Below are 24,406 nucleotides of genomic sequence, written 5' to 3' on the forward strand. Positions count from 1 at the left end.
CTGTGAGTGTGTGTGTGTGTTTGTGTGTGTGTGTGTGTGTGTTTGTGTGTGTGTGTGTGTGTGTGTGTGTGTGTGTTGTGATATTTTACTTTCTTTTGGGGTGGCTGTCTTTGTGTGCCTCTCACGTGGTCTACTTACTATACGAGGAGAACACGTTTGCGAGAAAATTTCCAATTATTATTCTAAGCATTACCACCATGACATGCTATTGTCGAGCGGTAGGTGGTAAGAGAAACATTCTTTGTTTGGCTTCATACTGAAATAAAGGGAGAGGGAGGGCGAGAGTGGAAGCAAGTAGAGAGAGAGAGAGGATGGGAGGGTTGAATGAAGTGAAAGGGAGGACAGTTTCAATAATATTGCATTAGTCTTACAATGGGCTGCTGGGGCAGATATAACACGCTACAGATTCAATCTTTCTTCACTCCTTTCCCTTTGTCTTCTCCCACAGTGATAGTACTCTTCGTCCCTTCAACATGTACTAAATCATTGACAGGAACAGTTCTCTTCTCCTTCCAACATACTGAATCATTACCATTATCTATAAATCTCTTTTACGAGGATTATTTTACTCATATAAACTAGAGAATGGAATAAAGACATTTTACTCATAAACTTACAAAATGCAATGCAGACATTTTACTCATAAATAAGAAAATGGAAGGTGGACATTCCACTCATAGCCTAAGCATAAGCTGTTTCTCTTCAAGAGCCACACCCCCCTCCCCACCATAGAACAGTGACTTCTCTGAGAGATGTGACAATCTGTGGCTAACTGCCCTAGGTCAGCTATCTGCTCCCTGGAGCCCTAGACAAGTGAAAGTGTGATATCAGAAGGCAAGATGTAGAGACCAGCTGGAGGGGGGAAAAAGCGCAAAGGTTCTGGCAAGGGGACAAGTACATCTTTTGAATACGAAAAAAAAATTGTTTTAACCCTTTCCTGAGAGAAACTGCTCTTAGCCTGTAGCCTGCTTTTCTTTGGACACTTTTCCTGCTGTTAGCGTCAGTTTCTTTCCCAAGCTTAAAAGATACACCCCCCCCCCTCCTCTGAGGTTACAATCCCATTATATCTCAGCTCTCCACTTATTTTGCACAGAACCATAAATGTCTGGCAAGGGACAGCCCAAATTCTTGGCTTTTCCTGCAGGCGAGACAAACAAATATTTGCCAAGACTTCACCTATCCAGAATGGCCCTGTATAAATATATAATATGAGGCACACAGCTAGGAGAGGTCTCAATACGCAAACTGTGGGCAAAGTGCAGTCGAGTCAGGAGAGGGATAAAATGTTTTGTTGGAAGACAAAAGCATGCGGGTTAGCGAGTGTCACACAGCAAAAAATGAAGCTGAGCTGCTGCGGTACACATGAGGGGGGCACGCAGCGCGTTGCTGCTCACTCACAACGGGAGGCGGGACACCGGACGCTTTGTGGTGGTGGTGGTGGGGGATCTCGTACGGCGGCGGTGGCCCAGCAAGCTGAAGGTGCTGCTGCTGCTGCTGTTGTTGTTGTTGTTGTTGTTGCTGGTGATGGTGGTGGTGCTGCTGCTGCTGTTGTTGTTGTTGATGTCGTTGTTGTTGTTGTGCCTGTTGTTGCTGTGCCTGTTGTTGTTGTTGTTGTTGTTGTTGTTGTTGTTGTTGTTGGTGGTGGTAGGGTTGTTGATGGTGATATGGGTACGGCGGTGGTTGCTGATGTTGCTCAGACTGGTAGGTAAGCGGCATGCTACCACCAAAAGGCACAGTAGGGGCAGCACCACCACCCTTTTTGTTGTTGTTGTTGTTGTTGTTAGAGGGGTGATGATGGTTGTTGTTGCTGTTAATGTTCACATAGTTAGGCAAATCGTACTGAGATTTCGGCCGATCCTGTAGAGGCTAAGTTCAAAAGATGGGGCAAAGGAAAGAAGGAAAAAAATATATCAGCGCTGGTGAAAACTATTCTTGGCAGTGCAGTTTATCTTAGGCAAATACAGGCATTAGAATTAATGTACATGAATATAACATTTTTAAAATGCCAATTTTAAATGCAAAAACAGAAATATCAGCATTCATGTCGAAATAAAAATGGTCACCAAAAAATAAAAAGGTCTACAGTTAGAATGCTCTATACAAGTAAGTTGCTTAAGTCAAGATGGCATGGAGTACAAAACGTCATGGAAACAATCACCGAAAAAGTCCTTGAAAAGAGAGAAATAGGCTACAAGTTTTTTCATAGAAAGCCGCAAACCCCCCACATCATCCACACTACCGTGGCCAATACAAAATTCCCTCTCACTGCCATGCAGCATGTGCAGAGACGCACACACTTGAGCATACACACAAAGCATACCATGCTGGAAAATAAGAAAACTGCACAAACTTTATATATTTTACGGGCATTTCCCCTTCTGAGATAAATACACTCTACAAAGACACATCTGTGCAAGTCTACTTTCAACCTTTTAGAGACAAAAAGGAATCTTTTCAAAAGTCAAGTCACCCAAATGAGATTTTCTCAATATTTCCTCTACTTTCTAACATTTAGGTAAAAAAAAAAAAAAAAAAAACTACAAATAAGTCATCAAAATGAGATTTTCTTAATGGTTCCTTGGCTTGTTTGGCTAAAAAAAAAATTTTAAAGGAAGCAGACTGAAGCACATTTATTAAAACCACAATTCATGGAATGAGTTTGTACTAAAGAAAGATATAACTTTCATTTTCTCCTCTTGCCTCAATTAAGAACATAATTGTAGCTTTTTTACACCCCCATTGACAAAATTGTAATCGGTCAGGTGGTGTCCACTTGCATCAAAGGGCAAAAGCAGACAAGGAAGGTAATCTGAATCTTAACTATTCTCTAAAGTTCTCTACCTTTTTCTCCTTTAAATATATTTTACCTCTCCACTGGTATTCATAATTTTTTAATTTTTTTTAAGATGAGGAGGGAAGCCATCATACAAGGAGGTGTGAAAAAATATCATCACCCAAAAGCAATGAGATATGGCAAGCAACTCGAGGATAAACACGTCAAACAGCTTGATCTAATGAGCACCCATCAACTCAGGTAAAGAAACTTTGGGGGGGGGGGGGGGGGGGGAAAAAAAAAGGGGCCCATAAGAGGGGCCTGGGGGCCACTGGGGAAAAAAAGGGAACAAAAAAAGGCCCGTCCTGCTACTTGAACTATCCACGCACTACGCTATGGGGGTAAAATCAATTCTCCCATTCCCCCCCCCCCCTCCCCCTCTCCATGCCCCGTCCAATTCATATACAACACTATTTTGCATCACCCATCATTCCAGTGATAGAGATATCAATTTTCATACGGAGTTAGTTGATTTGAGTAGAGCTTGACTGATAGTCACTAGCCAGTCAGCAGGGGAAAAAACTGCTTGAATGACTATTTAAGACTATCTGAGGACACCTTTGGAAAGTTATAATATTATACTGTCCACTTCGCCACAATACAGCAACCAAGAAGGAAGAAAAAAAAAAGGGAAATAGACAATGAAAAAAGCTTAGACCCAAGAAAATCAAGTCCCTGTCAAGTCAAAATTAGCATCGATTAGATCATGTCAATGGCAAGAAGCAAATTTATTATTACAGCATTAGTGGAAAAATAAATGGATGATGAGCTCCAGTCCTGTCCTACGTTTTAACCGACTTCTTTAAACCAAAGTGTGATACATTAATGGAACCGTGAACAAGTCTGTACAACGGAAAGCAGTTTGTTGCTCTAGGTTACAGCTTGAGCCAGAACGGACCTGTGGTCAGCCAGTACACCATTCTATGGTGGTGTGATCTGATTGGACGAAAGCGGCTACATAGGAGTGAGCGCAAGAGTCCGTCTGCTTGTGTGTGGGTGCGGGTATGTAAGTACCGAATGTATTAGCACGCGTGTGTATTGTGCAAAACTTACTTGAGTAGCCTTTGGTTGCCTGTTTACAGGCGTTATAGGAACCAGGTTATCAGAGCGACTGCGCAGGTGTTTTGGACCCTGAGGACAAATGAGCGAGCAATCCAGACATAGCGTTTCTCTTTCAATTTCTCTCCATCTTCATATTCCTTTCACCCACATCAGATCTGGCATGAAACTATTCCTTTCAGTTCTAAGACTTATCAGCGTTAATCTTTTCCAGGTATGTGGAAGTCAAACCAGAAACTCCATTTTAGTCACGAGTATAGATGGAAAAATCTCCATAAGCGTCAAACTCATGTGCGCAAAACCTAAGTGCCAATTTTATTTATTGACTGAAAAGACACTTTACAATAAAGTAACAAACAAGAACAGTTCTTGCGATATTTGTAAATCAAACGGCTGGCCAAAATGGTTCCATTCGGCTACACACTAAAAAGTAAAAGTAAAGAAAGAAAAGAATCCACACAAAACTGGGTTGTTGGGTTGGTTTTTTTTTTGTTCTAAAAAATATAACTAGTGCAGCAGCAGTTGAAGCTGTTGGTTTTCGCACATCGAAAAGTTCAGAAATCACACTGCATTTTTATAGCATCAAAATTATTTGTCTTCACACGGCAAGTGATTTAGAAACAACACTTTCTTTTATTTCATGGTGCAGAGAAAAACTTTCAGTTAAAAACCCTCACACATTTGAGTGTGTTGTATCCCACAACCAGATAGAACTAAGAAATATTTTTTTTAATGAGATAGAAAGATTTTTCCACAATGGATAAACCCTTCATCTGTCACATATTATGTATGCACATATAACACAGTTACATACAACGGTAATAAGCCCTTTACTAAAACTGCACAGGCAGGTGCCACCCGCACTGTTTGATGTACCATAAACAGAAGCACACGCTATAAATCTGCTTCTCTTCACTTTAAAATAAACGCCAAAAAGAGATTAAAACATTTTTTTTCAAGAATCAATGAGGGATCATGGTCTCTAGATAAGAAAAAAAGAGTTCACCAATTGTTTGATGATGTAAGAATCAGTCCCACAAAGTCATGAAACAAATCTGACAATCCAAACGTTAAACTCATGTGAAGAGCACATCACTGCATGCAGTGATCATGCAGTGATAGGTGCGACCAATTTGCATACAATTTGACCTTTTTTAAAATTCAAAACATTCGGAAATCATTGAAAAAAAAAGATTTTCAAAGCCCCAGATACTATTCAAAGAAATGTCTTTAAAAAAATAAATGTGTATCCAAAAATAGTCTGTACGTTACTTGCCACAGAAGTATTTTTAAAGTTACAACTTATCTATGTAGACGCAACCGAAATCGCACTTTCAGGTCGAAGCATGTTGGCAGTAGTTCCAGTACACTTGTAGAAGTCAAACTAAGTCACAAACTAGAAACTTATACACTAACACTGTGAGCTGAAAAAACCTGGGCACATGGGAGAACCTAAAAGTCTTTGCAAACTGCTATTCCAACACACCTTTTTAAGACAAGGTTTTATAGCACTTCAAACACAATAAGGTCAAATAAGTACTGAAAATTAGGGGTGTTACAAGAGAGTGACAAACACAAAAAAAGGAGGAGAGACAAGGACGATATGTTTGATATGAAAGAAGCAGCAAAACCACACCAGAGCACCCAGTAACCACCCGTGTGGAGAGAGAGAGAGAGAGAGAGAGAGAGAGAGAGAGAGAGAGAGAGAGAGAGAAAGAGAGAGATAGAGAGAGAGAGTGAGAGACAGACAGAAAGAGAGAGACAGAGACAAACAGGGATAAAAAATGGAGATATGGAGATGGAGAGAGAGAGAGAGGGGGGAGAGAGAGAGAGAAATCAGAGAGAGAGAGAGAGACAGAGAGAGAGAGAAAGAGAGAGAAAGAGTGAAAGAGAGATCAGAGAGAGAGAAAGAGAGAGACAGAGACAGAGACAGAGAGAGACAAAGGAAGAGCAAGAGAGAGACAAAGAGTGAGAGAGACTATGAAAACTATACACATCTTCTTAATTAGTCTACTTGGGTGACGTTAGTTGGAAACAACTGTGCCACATTGGCATTTGAACTAAGCACTTCACAACACTCTTTCAACACACACCATGCACTGCAAATACATGCACCATTTCAAAACTTCAATGCAATCCTAGTCAGAGCTAAAAAATATTTTCAGATGCAACAAAATCTCAACATGTATTCTTTTTCGTTTATCACATCACGTTAAGACTTTTTTTTTTAGTTTGTAAACACAGCAATCAGTACAGGGACCAGTATAGAAAATTCAAAAAAGAAAAAAAAAGAAAGTAAAATCCAAAACTATAAAATTATTATCAATTGTTATCTACAGCACATCTACAGCAAGTCAAAGATATGAAAGTCATTAAACAAACTCTTCACGATAATTAACAAAATCTTCCTTTTTTTAAGCAGAAAGGACACTTTTCACAGAAAACTACCACTACAATGAGCGTGCAAAACTACAGGTTGACAAAGGAACGACGAAGAATATCTCAAAGCCAAATAACACAATAATTTTCCTACACACGGCAACATCGTAAATTAAAAACAAACAAACAAATGTGAGATGTGCTGACCAAATGAGTTACTTCTCGCAATCCACAAATAATGGAGACGTTGACCAAAAAATCAACAATAGATCTGCAATCGAATTTGTAGATTTTCTATTGATGTCATTTATAAAACATATTCCTAAAGTATAAGATGGCTTTTATCATTTCATATTTTTATAAACTGCAAAAACTTCACCTTTAAGCGTAATGTATCTATTTCCATAGGGGTTGAATCCAAGAAGTAGCTCATTTTGTCAGCACGCATCACAAATATTTTACCACGGTAAGAGCTTGCACATTTACACACTGTCAACCTCAGGATGGTGCTGGGTTACATTTATAACAAAATAATCCTTGTCGTAGGACGGGAGGGGAGGGGAGGGGAGGGGTATGGAGAAGTATAGGGCAGTGTAGTAGTAGTAGTAGAAGTAGTAGCAGTAGTAGAAGCGTGGTTGTCCACTCACATTATCCACGAGGCTGCTCCCGCTGTCCTCCAGGCGGGCAGGGTCCGAGTCGCTGCGCAAGTGGTGGACACTGGGGGGTCGGCCGGCCGAAGGCTGTGAGAGGACGGAGGAGGGCGAGACCGAGAGTGAGACACACACACACACACACACATACACATACACAGAGCACCGCGCACTCGTATAAACACGCAATATCAACATCAGAGCATGCGTCATGAGCACAACACTAAGAGACACAAAATACCTTCTATGGTACTACATCACACCACCTGAGCACGCAAGGGCATGCACTGAGCATAAAGATTTGTATTTAAAGTCCTCTGACCAGGGCAAGCATGCACCAAAAGCACACACTCTCAAACACACAAACACACACAAACACACACACTCTCAAACACACTTTCACACACACACATACACACCTTCTCAAACACACGTTCACACACACGCGCGCGCGCGCACACACACATACACACACATACACACGCACATCCCCCCCCCCCCACACACACACACACGCATCATATAGACAAGAGAAATTAAACTAACTGACAAAGGAAAAGAGAAACAAAAATAGTCACTTGATAAACTCTATCAAATCACAATGATGACCGACTTACATTGATGAAAACCACACTACAAATTCCTATATTAATGGTTTTAAACAATGAAAAAAATCTTCAGGCTAAATTGCTACAAAAACAAAATACAACTGAGTTATCTTGTTGAACTAAAATCATAGTAATCTTTACATATAAAAGGTTTCAATTTCTTATTTTTTTAAACTTTGAAAATTAAAACTTCTCATTGTTTAGTTTAAAGAACAATGTTATCAAGTGACTAATAACTCTTTTCAAAAGAACAAAGACATTAACAACTGACACACAGTATACATACAAAATATCTATTGCATTCTAAAAACCACAAGAAAAAGTAACAAGAGAAAGCTTTTTATCGTAAGCTACTTGTCAGACAAATAAACCGTAACTAGTATCAAAATGAAATGCAAAAACTAAACTATTACCGATCAACTGTTTTCTGTCTTCAACAAAATAACCAATCACAAAAAGGAAGTGTAATTCCCTATAGAGAGCTAGAGTCAGACGGCCTGATCCTTGTGCTCTTAAAACATAAAACTACAAAACCTAATTTAACAGCCACTAATAAGAATTATTGTCAAGCAGTCTAATCTACAGATCATATGATTTGATTAGATTCATATGTAGGCAAATAATACTATATATGGGTATGTACATAAAAGGCAAAGTTTTATAAATAAGAGCATCTAAATGAAAGATAACAATTTGCTTCTTTCGTTTTCGCTGAAAGAAAACAAAAAGATGATAAAGAAAGCATTTTGCGAGTAATGACGAGCTCTGCTATTAATCTGAACTAAAAACGTATTATTAGCGCATTAATTCAGACATAAGCAGAAGAGGACGCACAAAAAATTTTAATTTACTATTCTTGACTCGTTAAGATCAAAATGGTGGTCGTATTATAAGACAAATCAAAACATCAAGAATCCCCCCTGGAAGCAGACTAGGATAACAGACCCACTGATAAAGAAATAGAATGAGCAAGCCACACCACAGAACTCACTGTCAACCACCCATGGTCGATACAATGTAGGCCTGTACACAAAGAACTGGTAAAAAAATATATTACAGCAGGTCATGCTCTCTTCCCGTGCTTGGAAAAATTAGGATAGAAGAGCAACATCTCTCCCCACAGTGAGGTAAGCTACAAGGGTAACTGAATAACAATATGTAAATTTGTTAGTCTATATAAAACAACCCCATTGACTTAACTTATTAACTTAAGATCATTAAATAGGACAGCTACTTCAACCCTTTCAGTCAGGGCCAACAACCCAGCCAGGCTGAGAGGAGTACAACAGTCTCAGCTGTTAGAGATACTCGATAAAAAGAAAAACTTCCTCAAGACAGAATCAAACACACATCTTCTGCAAAAAACTTAGGGTGCGCAATGACCATAGCATTAACTAAAAAAAAATGTTTTCAAAGAATCACAATAAAATACAGTCAAATTTTAAAAAGGCAAAAAATGCCGCATTGTTGGCCACATAGTGCCAGGAAGCAGACTGGGACAGTTGTGACACCGAAAAGAAATTTAAGGAGCAGACTGTCCCAAGGAAACCACTGGGAAAACCTCCCAAGGACATAGACAAAAAGTCGTAAATGCGATAGAGAGGCCAGTAAGAATGATCAAAAGCACCCATCAAACACCCACTGGGATGAAAGATAATGTTGAGAGGAAAAAAAAACAAACAAATAAACCTCAAAAACAAGCCCTGGCATAAACAGAAAAAAGCGGCTCAATAAGAAAAAAAGACAATCCTTTCTCCACAAAAATCATTTTCATTATATGACATCACTTCACCAGTCTCAAACATGAAAACAGCCAAACTCATATTGCAAAGAGAAAATCTTAAGTATTCTAAAATCACTTTGGATGCACTTTGTTATTTCTTCAAATTCAAAATAAACTCCCATTAATATAAGACAGAAAAAATCAGAACTATTGTCTTGAATTACTTCATTTTTTCCCCCAATTAGCAACAATGCAACAATGGCCGGCAAGCACAGAACAAGACATCATAATTAAGTAAGCAGAATAAATGAGCGATAATGGATACGCAAGCCAATAATATTGGAGCAAATATAATAGAACAGGTCATTTATTTTACTGTAAATATTTTACACCTCTCCCTATTCCCTATTCGATACAATTTACATCATATAGGGGGGGGAGGGGGTGTCAGATGCTTTGTCCCTGCCCCTCAGGGCCAATCTGAACTGCGTCCCATCAAACGGAAATTCTCAGCAAAATAATTCCCTACTTAAAAGAAGCCAACCTCTGCAAGCAACGGTGAAGAACTTAACCGTTACACCATAGACACCGATAGATTAGAGGGAAAGAACAAAAAGCCTTGACACACTAAGAAAGAAGAACCAAAAAATAATTGAAAAGCAGTGAGTAAAAAAAAAAGCCCCAAAAAACAGGCCAGGACAAATACATTATGAAATGTCTGATGCTTCTTTTGCTATATTTTTACGGTCCCTTTTTAAATGAAGTAGGCGTACTGCAAACGACATGGACAAGAAAGCCATTTCTTCGAGTACTAGGTAAAGAAAGAACCTTTTGTATGACATCACAAGTAGGTTGCTATGGGGTTGTTTTTTTTAAGTCTACTGAATTCTTCATTGAATTTCTACAACCATTACAAATGAACATTTTGGCCTCCACGGAATTCTTCTTTGTGCTGCACAATATACCACCAATGTAAAAGAGCACCTAAAATTTATTTCCCCTAGCCACAGAGTGAGCAGCACTCCGAACACATTTCACTTCAGTAAATTAAGTTGACAAAACTGTTATTTGTGGCAACAATATTCAATAAGACAGTACTTTCAGTAACCTCCAAATCAAAAACAAACAGACAGACAGTGACCTTGGAGAAAAACCTGAGCAGAGACTTGAAGAGAGTAGAAAGGAGAAAAAAAAATGCGGAAGTGCAGATGGAAGCAGAAAATAATGAAGGGGTAAAAAGCCAACCTCATAAAAACAGAAAAGTAAAAGTAGCAGCATTTACTGCAGACAGCAATGGGTGAACATGTCTGTGACGCGACCAACGAGAATAGAACTTTGTATTAAAAAACCTTGGCACCCCAGTTCGCAGCATTAAACTTACACACTGGAAAGCAGAGATAGGGAAGAGACAAGTTGATATGTACGATACACTCCATCAAAGCATTATCCTTCAAAGTTAAGTATTTTCCAATAGCCCTCGCAAGTCTTTCAATAGGCAGCACGATAAAGAAAAGATCACAGCATGCATAAGATACAATTATAATAGGTATACGCAAAAGACTGAGATTATTCCTAAGTCGGTATTATTTCTGAGGGGTTGCTACAATAATATCTTGAAAAAAGTGGAGATACATATATAGAATAATCTGGACAATATGATCGTCGCCGGAAAAGTGAGTATGAGACAGTTTTCTGTATACTGGAATATGAACATGGGTTTGTTTCTACTGGCTGAATATGTTATTGGTAACATAACTGCGGTACATTGTCTCTAAAGAGATGGAGAGTAATGTGGGGGGGCGCAGGGATGGGCATTGACTGAACATCTGAGACCTTTTCCTAATACCATCCGACATATTTTCTCAAAGAATGATTCTATAAGGAAAAACACACTCAACAGCATTGTAGAAAGATCCAGAACCTGCCCATCCCTGAATTGATAAGAAGAGAAAATATGTTGGGGGGGGTCGCGCAAGTGAGGGAGCTGAAGAAGTGCGAGCTTTGATACCAGGCCATGCAATCAGGCAGGTGGGCTATTGTGAAGGCTATACTGGGTAGCCGCGCCAGGCACAGCTGGCCGGGCTGACACTCACAAGCTGCTGCTGACCAGCAGAGTGGACATGGTAGCTAAACGGGCGGCCACCAGAGTCTGGGACAAACTGCTGGTGGTGCTGGTGCGGGTGCTGATGCTGGACCGGCCGGGTCAGCACCTGGCTCGCTGGCCGCGTGTTGGGCGACCGTCTCTGAAATAAGCAGGAGGGGGAGAAGAGCAATGGCAGACTGTAATTGGGAGTCCACCGACCTGACTGACACAATTGAAACGGCCGCTTGGGTCAGGACAACTCGAATGAAGGAAAGGAATGGGAAGTGAAATTTGTTGGCGGTTTGGAAAGGGGCGAAGAGGATGAAGGAGGGAGTTTTAAGCATCATTTTTTCGAGCTTTGATAGATGTCCGAGCAATACTTTCTTCCGAACCTGTATTCAATGTTGTTCTCCATACTAGAAGACTTCTTTTTTAACTAACCAAGTATGTGAATCAATACTAAAGTACAGCTGACAAAGGTTAATTTTTCACTTGCAACAGTTACCGGAAATATAAAAAATCATGAACTGTAGAGATGGATGCAACAGGGCGGGTGAAGGAGGAGGGTCAGAAATGGACATCAAGGGAAAAATGTTACCACAAATAGCAAATTGCAGCTCAAAGCTGAATAGGTACACACAAAAATGCAGATCTAGTACCTACTTAAATAGCGTCCTCTAGAATGAGGTGTGCAATGTTTCACAGCCAATATTGGTTATTGATTTACAACTGCATCACTGTATTTTCCCATATGATAGTGAATCTGTAGTCCTGATGAATAATTTTTTTTAAATTAAACAAATTAAAAATTCCAGCCAAACTGGCAACGCAGACAATGGGCAACTCCTACCTCATCTATACTAAAAACGAAACACGACTGAAAAGCCAACATAGCTGAGGAAAAAGTTCTCAAGTCAAATAATAAACCGAAAAAAAATTTGGAAATAAACACATGCTAGATCTACACTACGTGTCCAAACTAAAAAAGGAAGCTTTACAGTGTTAGTCTAAAAATCACAAAGTGGATAGTTCATCTACATCACACAGCATATATGAAATGTGGCATCATAGAAAGCATCACAAGTCAGTATGTTCCAAAAAAATATTCAAAAATAGTAAGCACAAGGGCTTAATACAGGCACAGTCATAATTCATGTGAAGGGTTAAAATAGTACAGTTCGAACATGCAGGATTAGTACATATCTAGTTGCGGAATACACATTCAAAGACACACATAATATATGTTAGAAGATATACAAAGGGCAGGCCAAGATCAAAATGCAAGTGTACAAGAGTCTTCACTTAAATTACTTCAGTTCCATTTGTGAAAATTTTAGAAATGTAAACTGTAAGATTTTTAAAAACTATTTTTTCCCCACACAATTACAATATGTTCCCTCATTGTTTAAAAAAATTACATTTCAGGAACAAAAACTATGTAGTTATCAGAATTTAAGTACACACACGCATGAGCACACACACATATTATGCATTCCCTCACATTCATTAATATGCAGGTGTGCACATGTATGAAAGCTCACAATGTCAACAAAGAAAAAAAAATCTTCAAGTCCAACTGTCACACCGACATCTAAAAAATATTAACGCTCATCTTTTTAGCATTTCGGTCAGGAACCAACAAAGGGTCAGGGCAACATTAAAAGCTCCGAAATCCAAATCCTAACTACATTATGTGTGTAATATATATATATATATATACATTATATATTCCTAGGTTAAACAGAAGCTAGCCTAGAGAGGTCCAACTAACAACACCAGCTGCTGAAATGCACAAATCCAACAGCCATTCAGCACTCGGCTGGGAGCAACAATGTATCACACTGTGCGAGTCAGCCAACACTGCGGTGCACAACTACTACAGACCATAAAGGGTTAACAAAAATACAAGCTGTGGGAGGGGTAAGTGCACACACTGACCGAGGTTAGTCAATAAGTCAATACCAAGTGGCAGTTTTCCAACTCAGTACTGGAGTTTCAATTAAAAAAGGGCTGATTTGACTACATACACAGGGTAGCTAGCTATTGTGTGGACAAAAAAAAAAAAAAAAGAGAGGAAGGGGGAGAGAAAGAGGGGCCTGGGAGAGCACTGACACGAGCAGAAATAAATTTATCAACTGAGAATAGAACTAAATTGCGGTACTCTTATCAAACCTTAAGTAAATGAATTTTTATTAAGAATCCTTCTTGTTTCAATATTTAAAAATAAAAAACCAGGTGATTTGTATTCTTTTTGTGCAAACTAAAAAGGATGAGGTTCAAAGCCCCCAAAATAGTGAACAATAAATACAAGACTCTAGCTATCTCATTATTTTAGCTGCACTCTAATCAAATTGTAATATTCATAAAAAACACAGCTTAAAAAATGTCACAGCCAAGGTAAACAAGAACTGCTAAAACTTGACAGAAAGATAACATTTCTCTGCAAATGCCATGTCAACATAACACACCCATATCTTCTTCTATAACTTCAGTCTTTGTCAAAACACAATTAAAATTTAGTAATACAGAAAACACCCCCTCCCCCCTGCTTCCTTTTCATTTACTTAATATTTTCATATTTTTATACAACATGGCCAATTATACTTTAAGTTCTTAGAAAATTTGGAGACTATACCAGTCACTACATAACAAGAACTTGACAGTTCTCCACACTGGCTGGCGTTACAGCAAGACAGTACAGCTGACCCTCACAGTCATTGATTTGTTTGCAGTTTATCAACAAACAATAAAATCAGAAATGGAACTTTGTATACCTTTACGACCCTATCTGTTAAAAAAAAAAAACGGTGGGAAGGCGAGGACGCTTGACAATCTAAAACACATTACCCAATATACAGTTCCATAATCCAGTGCGGGTGGGTAACCTTCTTAAAACACCGATGTGTCAGAAAAGTTATGCAAAACCGTTAAACCTGACTAACAACACAACAAAAAAAACAACAACAACAACAACAAAACCCACCTCAAAGTTACATATGTCTCCTAAAATTCCATATATTCCTCCTATACATTCGATTCAGCACTGGTCAAAGGGGAACTAAAACATCTTTTGTTGGAGGGTCAACTATACTGCTGCCCACCCTCAAGCCTTAATATAACTGCTCATGCTCTCGCGGCCAGAAGACAAGAGTGGTAGGTGTGGTGAAGAGGGGTAAATGGGTGGGGGTGCCAAGGGCAACGCGGAGGAGGAAGAGGAGTAGGAAAAGGAGGAGCAGACGAAGGTCAAAGGTCCACTAGCACTTACAGCCGGGTTGTCTGCCGCCAGGGAAGTTTTACTGGCCGAGCTGGCCGAGCTGGCCGAGCTGGCCAATGGGGCCGCCGCCTGGGCTCCTGCCACGCCCATAGACGTCGCTGGGGCCGCCTGTGCCGGAGCGGTGGGGGCCACCCGCTTAGGGCTCGGGGTGGGGCTCGCCTTTTTGGTGACGTTCTACGTCCCCGGTTGACAAAAGGTGTGGGTGAGTGATATGGCCATGGAGATGGGTGGTGGTTGTAGTGGTGGTGATGGGTGTGAGGATGGAGGAGGAGGAGGAGGATGTAAAGGGAGAGACACCGACTTATGAGTAACAACACAAACATATTTCCTTCACCAACTCACACATCAAAAACACTCTAGTCTCTGCAGCCAGTTCTTTCAGTTAAGATTTTAAAGATGCTCAGTCTCCACACTGACCGCAAATCAAGAATTTGCAACAAGACCTAAAACTACTACTGCTATAGCATGTACGTCTCCATAACAGAATCGTTTTCAAGTATTCACAAAGCTGAGTTACAACTCCTCAGCACAATCTCTCAAACCCAACACCTGCCATTTAAGACTAACAATCCTGCAGCAAACCTGCACTTATCACTACATGGCATTGGACAGAAGGGCGAGAGCCCAGCTGTTGCTGGATTGATAACAACAACAACAAGACTAACAATCCACTCACAGGAGTAATATTTCTAGATCTAAAAAAAGACAAACTGTCAATCACTTTATGTTCTCTTTCTCTTTTCCTGAAAAGATGCCTCTTTGCATATGTTTCAGAGAAAGTGAACACAAGGAAGATGAACAGATGAGGAAGGTTAACACTTACGCACAATAACAGGCAGGCAAAACAAAATGACATAGGAACAGACGTCACACACAGAGCCAGCCTAACAGCCAGACCAATGTGTGAACAGGGAGAACCGTGCTCAATTATGCACAAAAGTCAGATCCAACACAACAACAACCAGATGCCGTGTGCAGTGGGGCATGGGGAGAAGGCATGCATCCCCCAGTCAGCATACACTTGATATACAATGATGGCAGGCCTTTCTCAGTCGTGGAGACCCAAGCATTGGCAACACAAGACACACGATGAGTTGTTATTCACTATAATTACTGTGGGGGGGAGAGATTAGTTGGAACAGCCCAGTCTTGGTGCCACTGTACAACAGTAACAGCAGTAAATAATAACCAGGGTTATTATCTTACAACAGATTATCATAAATATACAGGAAGATACAGACAAAAAAGACCCAGTACACTGAAGCATACATTACGGTCTCCATACTCCATCTCCCTCCTCCTTTTTACTTTCAAACTCACCTAACAGAATATAATCTATCAATCCTTGGCTTCTTTTACTTAACACACCGAAAACAAATTTCAGACACTAAAACTGCTTCCCAAATAATGAGTCGAACTCTGATTTGAGCATACAAAACTACCCCTTTTTCCTATAACACTATTTGAAAACACACTTTTGTATGCCACAAGCATTTCTTAGTTCCTATAAATATCTCCAGTATAATAAATTAATGTTGGGCTCTTCTGATTTCTTTTCGTACTTTCTTCAACTCAACAGCAGAGTAACACTGTCTTGAAAGTACATACTAATAAGAAGTTAAACTTACTTGTTCAAATATACAACAAAATACTATTGGTACATGTCATGTCACACACTTGGCTGTTATGAAATAATAAATAAATGCACAGAAGTAGAAATGTTTTCAAAAACTAAAAAGTAAGTCCATAGTCCCAGCAAAATGCACTCATAAACAAACATCAGAAAGTGTAGAAGACCAATAAGCAAACATGCACCCCAGATCACAAGAGCTACAAATTCTTCAACATAAAGCGAGCAGATGAACAAACAGAAAAAAAAAAAGAAAGAAAGAAAAAAATCCTTTTACGTGTTTTTGTGCAAAATAGTGCACAACAAATTTCACTATAAAACCTGACACTTTAAAATTACTGTTTCAGAACACCATGCAAAACATTCAGGAAAAAAAAAACACAAAAAAACTGAACTGAACTGACAAAAGGAACAAGGACAAAAAGCTATCGTGAGAACACCGTACCTCGGTCTGTCCACCCAGACTGTCAACAGGCCCTCCCACCAGAGTCTGGATGCCGTTGATCTTCTGTTCTCTGATAGTCATAATCCACTGATCTTTCAAGTCTTCTTCATCGCTGTTGTCTCCTGACCTGAAACACAATAATGTTTTGGGTTTTTTAAATCATCAACCCTGTCCACAGAACATATGAACCAGCATGCATATGTCAGGCATCGCAGTGAAATCAGGCATTCATCAAAATAATGAAATCAAACAAAACATTTTTTCCCTCCCATTTGCCAATTTTTAGCGAGTTCTTTGTTAAGGGCTCAAAACCTTTTAAGCCCACTTCAAACACATTCCTGCAATGCTTAGTTTCCAAGGACAAAACAACTCGGTAGTCACCAAACTTTGGCAGCCATTTTCTTGCAAAATTTTACCTGACACCCTGCGACCCCACCACTTTCAGTCAAAAATATCTCCACCTCTATTCAAGATAAATAGGATTTTTTTTTCATCAAAAGCAAGATACAACTTCAAAATTTACTACACCGCATTACATAACAACAGAGAAAAGTGAACATGTTGTACTCGTCTATGTTCATTCTTGTCACACATGCACTTGTGGATTTTTACAGTACATTAATATGTGACTGCATCCACAACTTCAAAACCTAAAACAATATGAACGACATCTCTTGTAAGATAATAGCCTATTCTGAACTAAATTTTGGCGAAAAAAAGAGTTAAAAAACTAAACCTGAAAAAAAAAATGCCTATCAAAGAGAAACCAAGCATGAAATGAAAAGTACATAAGCTGATTACTCAGAATCTAAAAATTAAATCATCATTTAATTTAAACAAACCCCTTTCAATCAAACAAGCCAGAAGGCAAAATATACTCATACTCCTCCCCTAATCTCAATAGTATTATTTTCTAATATAAACCAAAGAAAAGGACTGTTCTCTGTCAATAGCAGCCTTCAAGGAAGGAAAAGGATAAGTGACAAGTACTAACTCTTCACTGTCTTCGCTGTCGCTGTCTGGGCCTTTCTCCGATTTCCACCTCTTGTACCGGTCTATCAATTCTGACAAGTAGGCAGTCTTTTTGGCACGACGGATGAATGGGTGTTTCAACAATTCTTTGGCAGGCGGTCGCTGGAGGGAAGGAGATATGCAAAATTATTCGGAATCACAAGCTGTCAAATGAGACTATCAAAATTACAAGGGTACATCATCCTTACAAAAGGAAAAGAAAATCCCCAAAACTGAAAATGGCCTGAAATTTTTTTCATGACATTACTGAAATATTCTAACTACAGTTCATGAAACGTTCAAAACAGGAAATATAATTACAGAGTGTTGACCACAGCTACTTAAATTTGCTGCAAACACCCTTCTAATAACTTCTGCCAGGCGTCTCTCCTCCCTCGCAACAAACTGACTGCAGAGCAGGAAAAAAAATTCAAGCACTCACTGCAAACAGTTCACACACAAACTGCCACAACAAATCATATATATATATAAGAGTACAAAGCTTTTTTTAAATACAATGGAGGGTAACAAATCTTTTAAAACTCTAAAAAAATAGACACACTACAACCATCTGCAAAAGGACTGGGTACAGGCCCCAAACACTTTCTACACAAAGAAAGTCTGGCTACTGACCAATATCAAGGTCATACACACCCCAGAACTGTGACACTTGACCAAACTACACAATACCAACACTTTTTTCCCCTTGTAACTGCTAGGTGATATTACATCTAGACAACGTACACATTAGTAGTTAACTTAAGCCGGTGCTTACATTGGTGGGGTCCTTGTTGAGACAAAGTTCCACAAACTCTTTGAAAGGTCTGGAGAAATTCCCCGTCAGCTGGGGTGGATTGTTCTTAGGAATGAGAAACAGCACTCGCATGGGGTGCAAATCAGAGTTAGGAGGCTCTCCTTTAGCCAGCTCAATAGCTGTGATGCCCAAACTCCAGATGTCAGCCTGAAAGCAAAGAAAATTGTTATTTTCCATTAACTCACTGATTACTGGGCCTTTTCACCAGTCATAAGCGCTGAAGACTGGTGTTTTTGGGAGTATTTCATAACACCACCACAAATCTCAGAATTACCCTATTGTATTTATTTTTTGACACAGTAAAGTTACATTCAAACTTAATCTAATACAAAAAACTTATGTTGTTTAAGTCTAATACTTTTAATTTTTATGATTTTTAGAAAATTGGCATGAATTTGGTTTTCCGGAAAATTTCCAGAGACATGACAAATAAAATGAAATTCACAACAACAAAAATAAAAGTTCAAAGTGTTCTGTTTTGATTTGTATGTATGTGTGAGCGTGTGGTGAAAATATAAAAGCTGAGCTGTGCATTGATTCAGACCCATGCAGTGAATTACATGAGACAGACGCAGGGCACGAAGTTGTGATTTCGTTGTGTTAACAACAGCACCAGTACTAGTGCTAGATCTAGCCCTAAAACCACAAATCAGGCCGTGTTCGGGTACATATCAGGGTCTAACTAATGTAGGGGTATACTGGCCAGCACAAGGGTGTACGAAACCTCCCTGTGAACTCGAACCCTGGTGCCGCCCATTATCCTGTTATCTTTTTCTCAGCTCCTTTACCTGGCACACCCTGATTTTGCCCAAGTGATTTTACTGGTACACCCTGATTTTGCCCAAGTGATTTCACTGGCACACCCTGATTTTGCCCAAGTGATTTTACTGGTACACCCTGATTTTGCCCAAGTGATTTTACTGGTACACCCTGATTTTGCCAAAGTGATTTTACTGGCACACCCTGATTTTGCCCAAGTGATTTCACTGGCACACCCTGATTTTGCCCAAGTGATTTCACTGGTACATTCTGGTTTTACGCACCTTTGTGTCATAGGCAGACTGCTTTATCACTTCTGGTGCCATCCAGAAAGGCGTACCCACAAATGTGTGCTTGTTGTTGATGGTGGTCAGCTGTCCAGCTACTCCAAAGTCAGCCAGCTTCACATCTCCGCCCTCTGACAGAAGCACATTGGCAGCTGGACGAGGAACAGACAAAACCATCAGGTGTGATCAAAGATGGTTCAGGCAGACAGACTTTATCTATCTACTTCACAGAAACAGCTGAATTGGTGCAAATTTCAACCTGCTTTATCATTTCATTCAAGCAACCACACCTAAATATTAAAAAGAAAACAACAAAAAAACAAATAAAATTCCTCACAATATTTTAAAAAACTGTTTATCAAATAACACACATGCAAACTGGATTCAACAGCAGCCCAATAACACGCAAATACTCAGAAGCTCCTCCACGGCACGAAATAGTATATATTTGCCAAAATGAGAAATACTCAACAACCAAAACAACTCATCGCCAAGTAATGCATTGAGAAGACCAAATCAGAAGCCCTCTACACTGTCCGTACCTTTGATGTCTCTGTGAAGTTTACGTTCTGAGTGCAGGTAATCCAAGCCCTTGAGTATCTCTCGCAGTATGATGGCGATGTCGTTTTCTGTGAAAGTGCCAGCCTTCATCAGATCTAAGGCTGAGCCGCCACCCAGATACTCCATGATGATCCACAGCTTAGAACCCTGGGTACAACAACAAAATATATTAGATAAGATGAGATAAGATTCATCTTTATTGTCCAGATCCTAACACATTGGTTTGGTGTTTCACCACGTGTACACACACACACACACACACACAACACACACACACACACGCATACACGCACACACACATGCACACACATGTAGGCTTACAATCACATGCATAACATAAATGAGCAGCAATATAAACAATAATAATCTTAATATTAGTCAAGAATACACCCTTCAGACACGGTGTCCTGGGTCTCCCAAGCTTCTAACAAAATGTGGCCTCTGTGACAGAATCAGTATTCTACAGAGACCCCACTTGCATATCATTACACTCTACGTGAACCTCACTAACTTAATGTCACATTCTACTGTGACCTCCATTGCACTGTTTCAAATTCTACCAAAACCCTCTCCTCTTTCCAATAACAATGCACGGCAGAAAGAAAGAGGAAAAGGACCACGGCCTCCCGACGTCTGTATCCATGTATTGAAACTGTACTGGAGTAAATGTACAAACATATTATTTTCAAAAAGAAAAGCACCAAAACCATTTGCAATTATCTCACGAATGTGGCATCCCATGATTAACTTCTCATTATGACTTTAAAACACAGGGTTTTTTTTCTACATAAAGCATAAAGAGTCTGACTTATTCATGATCATTCTTCCCACAGTGTTCACTTCATGTTCCTAAAGACCACTGCATCAGTCACCTTGAGGTAAGAGCCATGGTATTTGGTGACAAAGGGACTGTCACACTGTGAAAGAATCATGATCTCCTGCTGGATGTCTTCTATCTCATCCTCCGCTTCCTCCAGGTCAATGATTTTGATTGCCAGGACCTCTTTGGACTCTGTGTCGATGCCTTTGAACACTTCCCCAAAGGAACCTTTGCCAATCTTCTCCAACTTTGTGAATCGCACTTCGGGGTCCACACTCAACCGACCCTGAGATACACAAAACAAAAAATATTACACAAAACATGATACAAGCAACTCCTAAAAAATCAGTCTTAAAGCCAAGCAACTTAAAAAGTTGTTTTTAAGGACAAAACTATCTTTAAGCATCAACTTTTAATAGGTTGAATCCTTGCCTGTTTTAGTACCAGACCTTCCAGCTGCTGATGCCATTTTTCGAGGATTTAGGTCCAGGGCAGCACCCTGGCAGGGAGTTGAAGGGACACAGCGCCCCCTTTACATTTGAGATTTTTGTGTTTCAGGGCATCCTAAATATGCCATTTCTGGCTATTCAAGCCTAAATTTAACAAGAAAATAAATGAGAAAAAAACAACTTGCATGCATAATTTTCTGCTTTGTCAATCCATATAAAATAATATATCCAAGGCCATGCTTTCCCCCTTGTACCGGTACTGAACATCCATAATAGTAGTATAACAGCTAGAGCTATATTTACTTGACAGTTAATGTTCTTGTGTTGGTTTGCACCATGTGTAGAATCAGTATTATCCAAGGCCACGCTGTTGCCCCTTGCACTACAGTACACTCATAACAGCTATATCTAAATAACTTGACAGCTTATGTTCAACTTAAATCTACAACAATATTTACAAATAAACAAGTATGATAACAAGTCAAGCTTTCATTAGAGAGTTTTCTATTCTTGGCAGGCTCAGGATCTATTGAACCACATTTCTTCCTCTTGTTTACAGTGCTGTTGCTCTGCTTGTGCTTTAGAAGTGAAAGTAAAAGACACTCTCTACACTTTCATATAAAAAAAGCACTCCCAGTATAGGTTTGCTATTATTGTTGCCTATTATTAATTACAGGAACTTTTTATTTCGCATTTTTTTAAATAATTTTTTTAATTACTATTTTTTTAGCATGAATTTTAAAGGAAATTTCTCCATCTGTGGATATCTGCAAGACAGATTTGCGGAAAACTGGAAGCACTGTAGTACATGTTTTACAGCACTTGCAACAGAATAAGGTCATATAAATAATAAGTGCCGAAGATAAGAGGTGTTACGAGAGAGTAACAAACACAAAAAAGGAGGAGAGATAAGGACGACAGATGTTTGATAGTAAAGAAGAGGCAAAACACACCACAGCACCAGCCAACCACTCACAGTGTTGTATCCACTCACTAGAACAAATTACTAAGGAAGGAGGGAAATTCCCAAAACAGTCGCAGGCAGAACTAAAGCAACAACAGGCCGTACTTTCAGACAACAACTTAACATGATACATTCATATTAATTTATATTTACCGAGCAGCTTTTGAGGTTTTTGCCCTTAACATAAAGTCATTGAATTAACAATAAGTTCACTAATACAAGCAATTTTTTTTCCTACTCTTAAAAACATTTTTTTAAAGCATGAGCTTGTTTCTTGAATCCAAAGATAATAACAATGACCTCACAAAAAAAGCTGGGACTAGAGAAGCCAACAACCCCATTCAAACATTCATGACACTACAAGACCTCAATCCCCCTTGGAAAATAATTGCAGGGCTACTAACCCTTAAGTTTCCATTTCAGGTAAATTCAATGTCAATTTCAGGTATTTTAGCCCAAAAATCTGGTAGTACAAGGACAAAGAAGTAAAAAAAAAAATAAAAAAAATTCAAGTTACTGCGATACGGTACACTTTGTTACCATCGAGTGGAGATTGCTTTTTGTGGTATTGGGCAATTATGTTTTCATAACGCGTGTGCATGCACATTTACAGGCGCGCGCGTGCACGCATGCCCAAAAAAAGCAATCCCCACATGCACACCATGCTGGCTCCTTTCTGATGCAAACACTTTTTAAAAAATAAGGAAAATAGAAGGAAGAAAAAAACAATGTAGAAAAACAAAGGAGAAGAAAAATACGTACATGTACATCTCTGGTCCCTCGTTGCTGTGGTCTAGGCCCAACATCATGGTTGGCCATCATCTGAAACAAGGATGTTACATAAAATGTATACAATTATATAGAAGATATTTCTTTTTCTTTTTTAATTTTTAACTTTCATTTTCAACGTTGCAAAATTATGACAAATATCCATTTTTCAAGTGTATCAATATCACATGACAACAAAATTATGAAAGCTCACTTTTCATTCTGGTTAATTTAAAATGATTCCAGAAATATCTGAGTCCTTCCTGCAAACTATAAACTTTCTAAAATATAATGATAAGGAATTCAATTTTGAGGGATGACAAAGCATTTTCAAAATTCCATCTATTCCACAATCGTATCAGAGTTGACCATATCATGCCCTCTGAACTAAAACAGCTACACACTGAGGTATGAAAATATCCCTAAGCTACAAAGTGAACATGATCTTTTTAACAGTTTTCAAACTTTTTTTGTACCATGTCTCAGTACCATCTTGTTTCATGTCGTCCATGCCCAAACCTAAGACATTTAAATTATATTGCAGTTAATAACTCTTTTGATTCACTGGACCAGTCAGATTAAAACCACTAAAAACATAGTTCAAGACTGTGTAAACTAAAAAGAGTCTGAAATAGTCCTGAGCCTAAAATATACAACTCATCAAGGCTCCACTCATCAGGATTAACTTACTTGAGGTCCGGCCATCATTTCGAAAACTTGTCGAATGAAGCTTTACTTAGATAAAAAAAAAGAAATTCCTGAAAAAGAAAAATACGCACTTTAAAAGCACTGATCAAAACAAAACATTTTAAAGTACAATAGCCTACAGCTGTTAAAACAAGACAACACTTCCTTCAGGTCCTAACATTTTAAATTAAAGAAAACTCAATTTTTACTGATGAAAAGAATGGCCTCTATCCCCTCTAAATTAATGTTTTTAAATGTATTATTAATGATTCAACACTATCTATCCTATCTATAAAAATTGGCAAGTTTTATGCAATAATTATATTGGATTCAAATAGTCCTTCCAGGAATGCTTGTATTTAAAGCTTCCTCACCAAATACTTTTTCCACTTTTTTTTTCTACACCCTTTGATGAAAACATGTAGCCCAAGCTTGAAAACCAACTCTAAGGGGAAAAAAAAAAAGCAACAGAGACCTACTTCCACAAAAGACTAAATTCAAAGTTACCAACTGATTTCACTATCTGTTTCATTGAATTTCAACAAAGATCTTTTTGGACAAAAGACATTTTTATTTTTTGGTTGTAACAAAGGATTTGTTAG

General features: G+C 38.9%; 1 protein-coding gene across 1 annotated transcript in view; it reads right to left on the minus strand.

Annotated features, from left to right (window-relative positions):
- The window catches only part of LOC101853134 (serine/threonine-protein kinase 24), a gene marked incomplete at its 5' end in the record, with an annotated part of 34,583 nt that extends 10,708 nt beyond the window's left edge, over positions 1-23,875 (minus strand). Inside the window, 12 exon segments of the mRNA XM_005111424.3 lie at positions 3,887-3,964; positions 6,919-7,011; positions 11,346-11,495; positions 14,601-14,783; positions 16,685-16,811; positions 17,679-17,818; positions 18,471-18,656; positions 19,553-19,707; positions 20,098-20,263; positions 20,989-21,222; positions 23,112-23,171; positions 23,808-23,875. Of these exon segments, the coding sequence (XP_005111481.1) occupies positions 3,887-3,964; positions 6,919-7,011; positions 11,346-11,495; positions 14,601-14,783; positions 16,685-16,811; positions 17,679-17,818; positions 18,471-18,656; positions 19,553-19,707; positions 20,098-20,263; positions 20,989-21,222; positions 23,112-23,171; positions 23,808-23,825 (1,590 nt within the window).
- Between the last annotated feature and the right edge of the window lie 531 nt (positions 23,876-24,406).

Source organism: Aplysia californica, unplaced genomic scaffold, assembly GCF_000002075.1.
Source record: "Aplysia californica isolate F4 #8 unplaced genomic scaffold, AplCal3.0 scaffold01057, whole genome shotgun sequence".
Classification (NCBI taxonomy): Eukaryota; Metazoa; Mollusca; class Gastropoda; order Aplysiida; family Aplysiidae; genus Aplysia; species Aplysia californica.